This window comes from Cuculus canorus, chromosome Z (assembly GCF_017976375.1).
Source record: "Cuculus canorus isolate bCucCan1 chromosome Z, bCucCan1.pri, whole genome shotgun sequence".
In the NCBI taxonomy this organism is placed as follows: Eukaryota; Metazoa; Chordata; class Aves; order Cuculiformes; family Cuculidae; genus Cuculus; species Cuculus canorus.
The window spans coordinates 67,870,164-67,882,837 of NC_071441.1; the positions used below are offsets into that span (position 1 = coordinate 67,870,164).

General features: G+C 41.4%; 1 protein-coding gene across 9 annotated transcripts in view; it reads right to left on the bottom strand.

The window, feature by feature from the left end:
* Positions 1 to 12,674, bottom strand: part of UNC13B (unc-13 homolog B) — a 222,798-nt gene that overhangs the window by 100,906 nt on the left and 109,218 nt on the right. For 2 of the 9 annotated variants that reach the window (XM_054053731.1, XM_054053734.1), the window contains exons 2-3: positions 6,800 to 9,354; positions 2,127 to 2,149 (exon numbers count right to left, since the gene is read on the bottom strand). The exons of 5 other annotated variants lie outside the window; for them this stretch is intronic. In XM_054053731.1, the coding sequence (XP_053909706.1) occupies positions 2,127 to 2,149; positions 6,800 to 9,245 (2,469 nt within the window). In that variant the 5' untranslated portion in view covers positions 9,246 to 9,354. Of the gene's footprint in view, positions 1 to 2,126; positions 2,150 to 6,799; positions 9,651 to 12,674 lie in introns of those variants that run through there. 2 more of the 9 variants (XM_054053733.1, XM_054053732.1) reach the window with 2 other exon arrangements.

Sequence of the window (12,674 nt, forward strand, 5' to 3'; positions counted from 1 at the left end):
ATACCTTCAGCCAGGAAAGTGCTTGTCACCCCTATTAATGCTGTACATTTCACTCACAGTAAGCATGCTGCAATCAGTTGCTGAAAGGTCTTCTCCAAGTAATTAAAGTTTCTCATTAACCAAGAAACCGTTAGCAAAATAATGCCAGTGACAAAGGAGCATGAATTTAATACTTTAGATTAAATAAGTCAATAGACATGATCATTTAAGGCACAGTATTTAGTGCTTATAGGGAAGGCAATGTGAAGCCTAAATAGGAAACTAACACAAGTTTTGCTTATACAGGCAAAGCAGCAGCTAATGCTACAAGTGAATGAGAAGTCATTCAACCAAGTTGCAACTTCTAAATTTTGCAATCAATATCATACACAAGGAGATGTTTCAATGGACATAACAAACAATTATGTACTTCTGTGGAAGAGAAAGTCCACAAAATGGACAGAGAACCTTAAAAAAAAAAAGATGGAGTAGCACAATGAAAAGGAAGAACATACCCAGGTCTGTTAGTCCTCTCCATAGAAATCCACCTCTTCACATAAAAGGCTTTCTAACAAAGTAACTTTCCATCACATTTGAGCACTGTGTCTAGCCCATTATCCTCTTAGATAAAAAACAGATGTAAATTATGGAAAGCTGCTTTACTTAAACAGATAAGGAAAAAAAATCAATAATGACGTTTTATTTGTTTTGCAAATCATCCTAACTTGTTTTCAAAGACCACGCTTCATTATTAAACCTCAAAGATGTCAATTTAACTATAGATTAAGCTGAATCAGGCTAAAGCAAGAAGCAACTGTTTCACTGTCTGATTAAACTTCTGGTCATGCCTAATTAGACCATTTCTTCAGGGGTATTAACATAATCAGTCTGAACTAAATCATTCCAATTCAACTAGTCGGTTTTGTGGTTTAGTGTCTTCATTGACTACATTGTACATGGAATCCAAAGCTGCAACAAGACAAGGGATTATTTTAAATCCACTCTAGTCTGCAACAGCATCAATTTAAGTAGTGACTGAAGTGCCACAAAAGAAGCTCCTTCCACCTGATGTATCTTCCACTACCAGTTTTCCAGAAGCCAGATGAGCAGCTTAAAGGAGGCCACTGTGTTTTCACACTGAAGCCAGAAGAGTACCAAATTTGACTCCAATATTTGACACCGGATATCTCTGCATTCCCTAAAAAGAGTTAACAGACAGACATTTGTCTGTAAAAGTGAACCAAATTTCTTGATACACAGCCAAATAAAGCTTAGAAATAGAAATTTATCAAACTTAAAGGATAAGATCTGCACAGAAGCCCAAAACTCATGCAACGTTTAGCCTGATTCATAGAACTAAGAGACATGCAGAAGCACACCAGGCACCTAGTCCATATACCATATACTCAAGAAAACAGAAAAGTTGGGAATCAAAAGCCAGATACTTCTCTGTGTGAGGTACAGTTGAAGTACTAAGGTGTTACACTGCTGTCGGAAAAAAAAAACCTGTAAATACTCTTAGGAAGAAAGTATTTCTTGTCCATGGGCAACTGACAACTGTTATGAGTCTGAGTGGAGAGGCAAGAGCTAAGTCTTAAGCTAAGTCCTTCCCATCCGGCACACAGCCCTACTCAAAGCAGTCTGTACACATCTAGAAAGGCATGAGATCTGCAGCAGACACCTCCCAGCATCCATAGTCTTCCTTAAAACTCAATATCACCGCCCGCTGTGATACTTTTGACTTTGATTGCTGTAAGCATAAAAATCAGATAGAGATGGAATGAAATAATACAACTGAGGAAAAATGAGGAAATTACTTCATTTTAATAGGATTTATGAAGAGGAGGACTGGAAAAGATAAGAAATAACAATTTGTACTTTGCTAATGTGGTGCTTATGTACACAACAGACACCCCACAGAGCACCGAAGGGAGGAGATCACTCCAAGCATCCATGTTTTCCTCTTATTTCAAGGTATTACGCACTGAACAGACTCTTAACTCACACACAGTATTACCAAATCCTCTGACAACTACAACATGCTACACTGAATCTCAGTGCTTCAGCAGGTGCAATTGGCTATTGACAAGGCATGCACACAGAGAACTTTCAGAGAGATACTGGTTACAAGGGACAACGTTTACAACCTGGAGCTCTCCTCTACCTCCTTCTGTGAAGAAAAAAGAGAAGCAGGAGAGGAACAAAAGTTAATAGACCATATTTCTGCCATGAGCTCTGTAACACAATTCCAGAAAGTGGCGTAAACATTTTCTACAAGTTGATAAAGTATTTATGTAGGGGAGAGTTTTCTCATGTGCTTCCTGGGACATACACAAGTTAATTAATCTCTACCAATTAATGCAGAGCTAAACCAATAAAATTTCATCCGTAACTTCACACGCATTAGAACACATGCTTTTGAGAGCTGATTTTGAGAGTTACAGTTCCTGTTTTATTCACTCAAGAATTTCAAGTAATCTTATTACAGAATTGGAGCTGCTATTCACCACACTGAGAGTAGAATCTGCAATTATTATAGAGAGGAATAGGTTTGTTCCCTCTTTCCCCTAGACTGCATCCAATACCTGCATTTGATGCATTCCCCCTCCTTCCCTCCTCACCCCCTGTACATTTTGCCCCTTATGAGCAAACTGACAGCTCCAGAACACATTTTGCTTTTGCAAATACCATAATTCTGACAGATATTTTCTGATTTTAAAAATGTAGGCAATTCTCCCGTGAATTAAAAAAAAAATCTGGAAGCCTCCTACACTGAATCTCATGTTTATGGAAAGGCAGTTTCAAGGCTAGTAAAGTTATATGAGAGTCATACTCAAAACTTCCGGCACAGACATGATATTTTTTAAGTCTTCCAATCAGATAATTCGGTATCTGCACAGAAGAATCATATTACTCGTTTGCATATGAAAGATGGAGGGGAAGGAACATCTTCATGGCAACACGGGCCACTCAAATTGGTTTAGAAGCTAAAATAGTTTTCAAAGTGACTGTCTATATAAGCATAATTAGATATATGCAATCACTAAGACAGGAAAATACAGAAGCTATTTTAACTCAATCACTAAGGAGAAGTCAAATTACCTCAGCAAATGAAGTGTTGGATTGTAGCTAAAATAAAAACCTTACTTTCCACCTTAAGACATGCCCATATGGATCCTCATCATGCAGGAAAGCCTTATGGATCCCCATTGCAGAGGAATGCCTTATAGATCCTCGTTGCGGAGGAAAGCCTCTGATTGCCCTACAGATCTCTCCCTCGTGAGCTAATAGAGGAGAAGACACAAATGGCAGGATGCTGCTGTCTTCTGCACAGCTGCTGGTGCTGCAGGATTATCGTGTTTTGACAGTGAGCTCTGCACAGACCTGCCACAGAGAAACTGAGGAAACCCTGAGTCCACCCCACACTCAGATGAGAGATGGGCATGGCCATTCCTGATTCTTCCCTCCTAAAGTGACTTTCTACACCATCCTCCCGCCTGTTCCCCTCTATTAAGCAAAACCTTCTCACCTAGGCTGCCCCAATTCCACTTCAAGTCCTCTGGTTTCCTTTCAAGCCCAAGCCCAGCCTCTCCTGACTTGGTCTCTGGGGTTGTTTCAGTGTGTTCCATGCAGATCCAAACTTCACCCATACCTGTGTTTTTATCTCCTTTGTCTTTGAACTAGATTCCTTCCTGCTGTCTCCTCCTGAACACAGAAGATGCAGAAGAGCTGGATGTTTGTCCCCACTTGGGTATGCCATGGCTCTCAGTCATGCTGAGCAGGGAAAGCCCTGCTTTAGCCCCTGGCTGGAAAGCGCTGAGGACAGATGGAGTCTCTGGCAGCGCAATAGCTCAACTGTAGCAAGCTACCAGTAAGCATATGCAAACTACTCATTTCTCAAAAGCTTATTCACTTCGCTTATTTGGGGGTGATTTTCCACAGAAAAATTGTTGACATAGACTAGTTCTGCCAAATTTTGAGGCCCGAAGGCACAAGAGCTTCTCAAATATAGGTCAAACTTATTTTTGTACAAACATAAAGCAATAAATCTTGCGCTACACTTTTTTTTTTTTTTTTGGAAAATAAAAGAGAATTATTTTGGCTTAAATTCCATATATATCTTTGATTTCAGAGCCCCTTCAGTTTAAAGCTGTTAAGGACATAACATCATCAATGGCAACTAATTTGGTTAAGCCCCAGTCACAGAATTCTTTCACCATTCCATTTTAGATCTGTCAACTTACATCTACAGAAATCACTACCACTTCAGGGACTGTTTTTTTAGACATAAACAAAAGTCAAACTATCTTCATCCTCACTTATGCTTTTGTTTTTCTTTTTCTCAAGTTAGAACTTTAAAACATTGCTCAGGTTTGCAGAGGATATTTTATTTTTTCTCCTCTGACTTCAAATTAAACACAACAGTTATGTACACACATCTGCCAAGTTCTAAATTGCTCTAGTATTTTGCATCTGCATACAACTATAAATATTCGAAACCTTTATGCCAGTCCATCAGCTCCAATTTACCAAAACACACAGGTTTACCAACACCTTCAAAGTTATCATCCATTCCTTTGCTGTAGACTGCTGCCAAACACATTTAATAAAATACCTTGAACAGAATTTCCAAGCAGACATGAGTAATACAGTAGTTTGGGCTCAGAACCAAAAAGCCAGCAGGCAGAACTGGATTTCCAGTGGACTCAACCTAGTAACTTAAAAGCCTACTTCTGAAGCAAGACATAAACACTCCTCTGCAGTGGGGAGGTGTGGCGGGGAAGCAAACCAACAACCTTTCATTGCATTCTGAGTACAATGCTTTCACCAAAGAAAAAAATAGTAAGAGTTCATCCTAAACTTTAGTACTGCGAAGCAGCACATAAAACCGTTGCTTCACTTTCTCAGTAAACGCTTGTGAAAACAACCTCTTTCAAAATGAATGAGTGTATGACTAATTTTGCCCTGCTCTACAGCTCTTGGCAATACTGTTGTCCCCTTCTCTTGCTCTGGCTACTGCTACATGTTTATTCACTCACTGTCTCCTAGCCTGTCCTGTGCAAGCATTTATTACTATAACTTCAGCTGTCCCATCTTTCATACAGATACGTCTTTACACCAGCACCACACAAGCATCAACTCTTTGACATATCACCAAACGATGTTCAGAACTGAACTAGGGAGGCTCAGGAATGCCAGTCCCCACTGGAGGCAGATCTAGGGCACCTAAGTCCAGCTATGATCCTTCTCCTTCTTCACTGTTCTGGCTACTGCTAACCTTGTGAACGTGTCTTTATGCTCAAACTCTGCTGAGAGGAGCAGCCTCCTCTTACATTCAGAAATAGGTTATTTAAATACTTTTGTTGCATTATGACAAATGCTCATCAAAACCACTGTCTGTTCCCTTAGGTCCTAAAATTAGGACATATGTCTGGGACTTAAGTGCTACACAAACACTACCAAAAGAAAAGAAAAAAAATGAGAATATAAAAACAGGTTTCTGAATTAAAAATAAAATCAGTCTCATCTTTACTATCTGCACTTCAGTAACCCAAACACTCCCTTGAAAGACAAAAATATGTGCATATCTGTGCCAAGCCTGCTAACAACTCCTAGTGTTTCACTCATTAAAAACCTATTGTTTGAATCAACTCACACTAAGGACCTCACACAACGTAAGACAGTGAAGAGCTGATTACAAACTTTATGATCTGTATAGCTGAAAAGGTCACTGGCACAAAAAGTCCAATAGGGATTGACAGATTGTTTCTTCATAGGGAAAGTACAGTCACTGGAAAAGACACTTGGAGCAAGATAACTCAGTGGAAAAAAAGGGCACTCTGATTATTCCGACTAGCATTCAGGACTGCAAGGAAAAAATTGAACAAAATATTTAATAGGAGGTTCTCAGCAAGGGTGTAAAAATTTCAAGCTGTAGTTCCAATACCTACCACTCCTGAAACAAAGCCTCCTCCCTTAATTGTGTAGTGTCTTGGACAGAGATGACACTGAGAGTTTCCTCAGTGCTTGGAGAAGGAGCGGGCAGATGTACCTACATTTCAAGGCTACTGTGGTTTTACCAGATCAAGGCCCACCAAAACAAGTTGGTCCTTTCTATCTTCTGCATCCTCAGGAATGGGTTAACCAGCACTACTGTATCAGTTAACCTCTACTGAGGTCAAACACTTCGTCATATGTGCTGACAATAGGCTGAATGTAGCTCCAACAAAATGGAAAACTCAGCTCATGGAGAAGTTATGTAAAAAACAGCAAAACACAGGTCTCAACCTTTTTTGCAGGGGGTGTGAAGATGTTGGTGGCTTGGTTGTTTGGGGTGTTTTTTGTTAAAGGTCTCTACTACCATAACATATAGCAGTGATTAAACACAGAACTCCCACTACATGATGAAGCCACTTGAAGTCTTGGATCCACTCAACTCCCCAAACTGCAAATCTGGCTAGTTATAGCTCAAATGCACACTCGTTATCACATGTCTTAACTATTATATTTAACAAGAAACCAAGTCACGAATTATGATGAAAAACTCTAACACCTGCTATTTTGAAGACGCACTGTAAATCTCCCGCTCTCTCTCTCAAAAAAAAAAGAGGTGAAGCTTCCTAACTTGCATTTCAGTGTTACACAACAAGTTTTAGGTATTTTTGGTCAGTATTGTTGCACAGTGTATGTACTTGCTTTCATACTTATTTGCTCACAACTCCTAAAAAAATGTTCACCCACGGAGTGAGGCGTTGGCTACCGGCTGTAAAAATATCAGATTTTCACATCTCCTTAAAAACAATTTTTTTTTTTTGTTTACCTGAATTTGTCTCCTCAGCAGAAATCCAGTTTCCTTCCTGTGCTAATTCTTTTAAGAGTCTCCTACGCATTTGTCTCTTTTCCCTCAGCACATTTTTGAAGTTGTTGATGCACTTGTTCAGGTAGATGGTCTCTGCGCACACCTTGTCAAGGCTCATGGGTCTGCACTCCTTTGTTGGCTCAGGTACAGAGTTCGCATCTCCTCCAGGCTCCTCAGGAGGTGAGCGCTGCCCAGCAGGGGTTTCACAGTCAGATGATGGCACCAAACTGGAAACAGGAGGCTCATGTGGAACAGAGGAATGACTAGAAGGAACAAACTGCATGTGAGCAGATGCTTCGCTGTTGACAGTTGGGTTTGCCTGGCTCTCGGAGGACTGACTAGGAGGGGTTTCTGCAAAGTTGTCAGAGCTGCCGCACATACCTGAACTGGTCAGCATAAGCGTATTGTCATCGTCCATCTGTAAGCCACTATCATTTTCCAAAAGGATTTCAGAATCACTGGTCTCCAGTTTGTGAAACACCACCTGCAGAGCAGACCTGAAGTGATTAATAGCTTTCCCAAGCTTATTAGTGTAAAACTTCACATCTACAAGATCAATGTTATCCCTGGAATGGTCAAGGAAATATTGAGAATTTTCCAAGACATCCCTAAAAACCTGATCCGTTGGATCTTGATCATTTAGGTCCATTTGGATCATATCTTTCAAGCTGTCACTACTATCAGCCATTTCATCTGTTGTATGGTCATAGCTAATGGTTGTCACCCCACTAGAAACATCTTCTCTCTGAATATCAACTTTCTCCACACTCATAAATTTGCATGGAGTGTTACAGTCTGTTTCAATTTCTTTTGCAGTTATTCTCTCATCTTTATCTGGAAGGGAAGAACCATTCTTAGTGATGTTTTCAGTGTCAAGCCTGTGCTCACTACCATTGCTGGAAGCACATGTCTCGCTTGCGTGGCCTGAAAAGTCAGATGAGCAGCAGTAACTTCCATCACCCGGTTTGGCCAAACTGGTCACCAGTGGATTTTGCAGAGGTTCCTGTAGGACCTGGTGAATGTGTCTCCCATCTGAAGGCGGCTCACTGCAGTTTACTGTTTCTACTTCCTTCCCAGTTTCATGCATCAAGTTGCTTTTCTTTGTCAAGGTTGACGTCTGGGCAGGATCAGATTTCTCCCCTGCACACTGTGTTTTCCTGCTTGTGCTTTTACACTTAACCTGGCATGAGTCAGTTTGAACTGCATCAGTTTTCTGAGCTGCATCAGGATTCACTGAGTTGCAATGATTTTTTTTGAAGACAGTCTGCGAAGAGACTGAATCCGTTTTGCCACCCTTTTGGCCACTCTGCCGCTTCTGCTCTTCACCAGTAACAATCTGGACCCCTGAGCTTTGCAGAAGGAGAGATTTCTGTAAAATAAAGTCCCTCTGTTCACAATTGACAAGTCTTACAACTGCTGGTCGTGGTGTTAATGGCTTGCCAATACCAATGTCTGATCTATAAGCATCTTTTATATACTTACTGCACTGGATACCATTGAAACAGTGGTATTCAGATAAGAAGCTGCAGATAAGCTCTACTGTGTTTTCACCATCTTTTTCTGGGATACCATAAAAATATAATATTGGTTCTTCCTTGCGTACCTCCTTAACTGACTCTCGAGCATGTGTACCCTGGGTTTTGCCAGTGGAACCACCTTGCAGGCCTTCTATCTCACTCAAGACAGTATCCACGCAGCTGGAGACTTCATCCACAGAGCCTTTTATCAAGGTGAGGTGCTGCCGGAGCTCAGCAATCTCTGTCTGGATGCGACTTATTCCCTGGAGTTCTTTCACAATGTAATCAACCACATCAGCTGAGCGATCTCTCGATTGCCGTCTACGACGCTTGTATGCAGTGGGCTTTTCCTGTGGAAAGCACCCTTGCCTTTCAGCTACCTCCCTCCAGCTCATGGTAATGCTCAGGGAAGAAAGGTCCTGACCTTCAGTCACTCTGCTCTTTCTTTCAGAAGATGCGTGCATCATGCCATCAGAAGAATTTCCCTGCAAATCCTTCTTGTTCTGTTGAACTGAGCATGGTATTTTCACATAGCCATCCCAGTTCAGTTCCACCTCACCAACACAGACTTCACTTACTCCCTTGGAATCATGTCCTCCATCCTGATGGAAGTCCCCTCCAGCAGTGGAAAATTCAGTGCTGACAGAACTCCTCTTTATCCCACAAACAAACATGTCAGTTTCAATCTCCACTGGGGAGAGCTGGCAGTGATGAGCATGGTTTGGATTCTCATCTACCTGACCTTGAAGAAGCCTCTTCATTTTGTCCCGCAGAAACAAATGGAGTTTTTGCTTCCGGAATTGCTTCCTGCCCCACAGCTTTACAACAGGTTTTCTATGCAGAAGCGTAATTTCATTTTCTTGCTTTTTCAATCTACTTCTAGCAAACATTATCGGCAGCTGCACCTGTGTTTCTCATAGTGCTACAAGCTGCACAAGCACACATCAATCACTTCCCAATGCACAACTCACATCCAGGTCTTATTCTGTCACGAAGCAGCTACCAAAAGAGGGGAAAAAACATTACAGCTTGGTTCAGACAGAAATAGCCAAAGTAACTTAAGCAGCAGAATAAAAAAACCCAGCATCCATGTAAAAGCAGACAGAAAGAGGATGTGTTATTTAAAGTGTACAGACATCATCTTGGTTTTGGCCACGTCCCCAGATCAGGACCTTCTTTGTTAAAATAGTTGTTCCTCACTGCCTCTTCTATCAAGAACGTAAAAACAAGAATAAAAGAGCAATTCTGTGCCCATTGCCTTTTTCTAGCAGGTTTGCAAATTACTCTAAGCTGAGCTCCTGGCAACTGTGCACTCTGTGATTTAATTGCCCCTCTGAATACAGAATTCTGACAATTATTAGGGATTTCATCCCTGCACATTTTCTTTCAAACCCACAGTCTTCATCCTTTCTTGCTTCAAACCAAAGCAGAAACCAAGATTAACTTGGCACAGTACCAGCTATCCCACAAGAACTGCACAGCTATGTAAAGTGGCAGGAAGATTGGGTGACAGATTTTAAGTGCAGAGCCCTCTTGCTATTTTAATATTTTTATCTTAATATTTTGCTACCAAACACTAAAAAAAAATATGCAAAAACTTCAAAGCTTACAAGCTCCCAAGCTAACCCGCAGTTAAAAATGCCGCACTCAGCATATGTACAAACTGGCTGAGCTGACAGCATGAAGATTCTGCACGTCATTTCTACTCCAGCCCTCAAGATTTCTCAGTGGATCATTTCCCGATTTAAATCCTCCCTGTAAAGAACAAAATTAAAAAAAAATACTATGCTAACTGTTTAAAACTTTCATGTGCCTTCACTGCCATACGTACTAAGCAATATACAATCAGCTTTTTCCTCTTGGGACTAAGGCAGACAGAGACCCACTCAGAGGTCTTTCTGGTGCCCAGGTGACTGAAGAACACCAGTCTGATCCAATTTGGATTTGCTGCTGTAGAACATATTCTTTCTCACATGCTGTTTGATTTAAGATCTACAGTAACTGCCTTTCATTTTTACGATTACCTAGTTTAAAAAAAAAAAAAAAAAAACTTAAGCTCCAGTACACACAAATATAATCTGCACATACAACTTTCAGCCTACCTTAAATTTTGCCAAGTGCATCCAACTTTGCGCAGGAAAGTTTTCTGCCACATCAAAAGGATTAAAAACAGGGGTTTTAACCTTGTTTTCAGTTTAGCTGTTTTAAGGCTAACTTGTTACAGTTCATATGAAGACAGGTTTTGCCGCTCCACTCACATCATCTTTGAGGTCTGATAACCTTATGTCTCCTAACATGGCCTTTGCACCCCTGACATCTTCTGCAAGGAGGGTCATATGTGGTCCCAGCAGCACTCATTGCCACTGAAGAATGCTGGACCAGATGCTGAGCCCAAACCTTCCATGCTCTCATGCTAAGCAGAGGACTGAACTCTACAGTAGATCTGTGGGCACTGGATAGAGGCCTTGACCTAGGACCCAACAAACTCACTCCAAGGACTGGGACATTTAGATTAGATATTAGGAAAAATTTCCTTACTGAACGAGTGGTGGAGCATTAGAATAGGATGCCCAAGGAAGTGGTGGAGTCACTATCCCTAGAGGTGTTCTAAAAAACCTGTGGAGATGGCACTGCAGGACATGCATTAGTAGGCATGGTGGTGCTGGGTTAACAGTTGGACTGGATGAGCTCAGAGATCTTTTCCAACCTCAATGATTCTATGATTTTCACTGCCCAAGGGCCAGCTCAAGAGCTCACAGCAGCTTTCACCCGGTGCCTCTTTCAGTCATCACATATTGATTCTTATTTTCAAAGCATTACTCAAAGTTTCTACACCTGCACTGATCCCAAGCTGCTGCAGTGCAGAAACCCTCACGGACATCCCTCTGCTCCACCTGACAGCCATTTACACTACCACCAGCATTTTTCTGCCACTGAGCATTTTCATCCTGCTGAATTTTTGTTGTTTCACTAGGGAGGGGGAAGGAAAGAATGATTTTTAATCAGGAGGAAGCAGCATTTGCAAATACCAATCTCTATAATCTCAGCTAATTGATATGCTATAACAGAGGCTGCATCTGTGCTTCAGGTTTAAGCCCCATCACCCAATATATCAGGGGAACTTTCATACCAAAGGCAATATCTGCCTTTGTGTAAGCTAAACACCTTCTTAAAGAAAAGAAGTTTTAATTTGGTAGAACTTTCAGGTCATTGGTCCGTGAATATCAGGTTTAATTTTTCACCTATTTCTTATCTAACTACTCCTTCAAGGAACAGGGCTGACCTAAGAAATACTTGCTCACGCTCACTTCTTTTTCCAAGACTTACACAGTTTACCTTTCACTTGAGTGGCTAAGTGGTGTTTAATACCAGAAAAACACTTTTGAATCAATGTTAAGAAGTGCACCCTCACAGAGCAACCACCTGAATTCAAGAAGAGGAGCTCTATAGTTGTGGTTTCCTACTTGTGTTGCTTGAAGGTAGCACACAGAGATGCTCATTTCAAATATTTTCCAGCATATCAAACCCCAAGTGCTAGGAGAAAAGCCTACACATGCCTATGCAAGGATTCCCTCGGAAAGCTCAATGTTCATCACGCTTCTTTCTGCACGCAGCCTTCAAGGCACCAGAGGGACTTAACAATCATTTTAGTTCAAAAAAAGAAATCAATTCAAGCCAGAGTTCACACACATTTCCCTTGCCTGCTGCAACACTAGACAGCAGCAGTTTGTTACGGTAAACGCTTTTTCTTGCTGAGCGCTTGCAGGACCATAACCCCATTCAAAGCAGGCAGCTCAGTGCAAACACTACAATGCTGTCATTTTTATTCATATTTATAATGTTTGTGGTACATATGTATGTATATGTACATACAGAGATAGAGAAATACTTATTTCATTAGAGAGTTCAAAAAAACACCTTTGATTTCAAAGACTAGCAATACCTTTCCAGCTTGCCCCATGAGGGATAGAAATTGTTCACCCAGGATGGGATCAAGGCCAGAGCAGAACACGCGGATGACAGCTCTGGCTCAGAGGGAAGCCTCTCCGCCTCTCCCTACAGTGGATGCAAGTGGATGGAAATCTACATTTCCACCAAAGAGCAAAACACTGCCTACTTACAAGAATGCCAAGAAGCAGGTATGAGAATCACCCTCTTTGCATCTCTCCCACAGGCTTCCTCCCCCATTTCCTGCCTTCTGCCACCCCAGACCCACACTCAGACCTGGAGCTTTGGGTATTCACCCACTTCATCAAGTAGGCTGACCCCACAGTGCCTCTGCACCTCCTGCCTGGCCCATCACTCCTCCTGCGCACTCA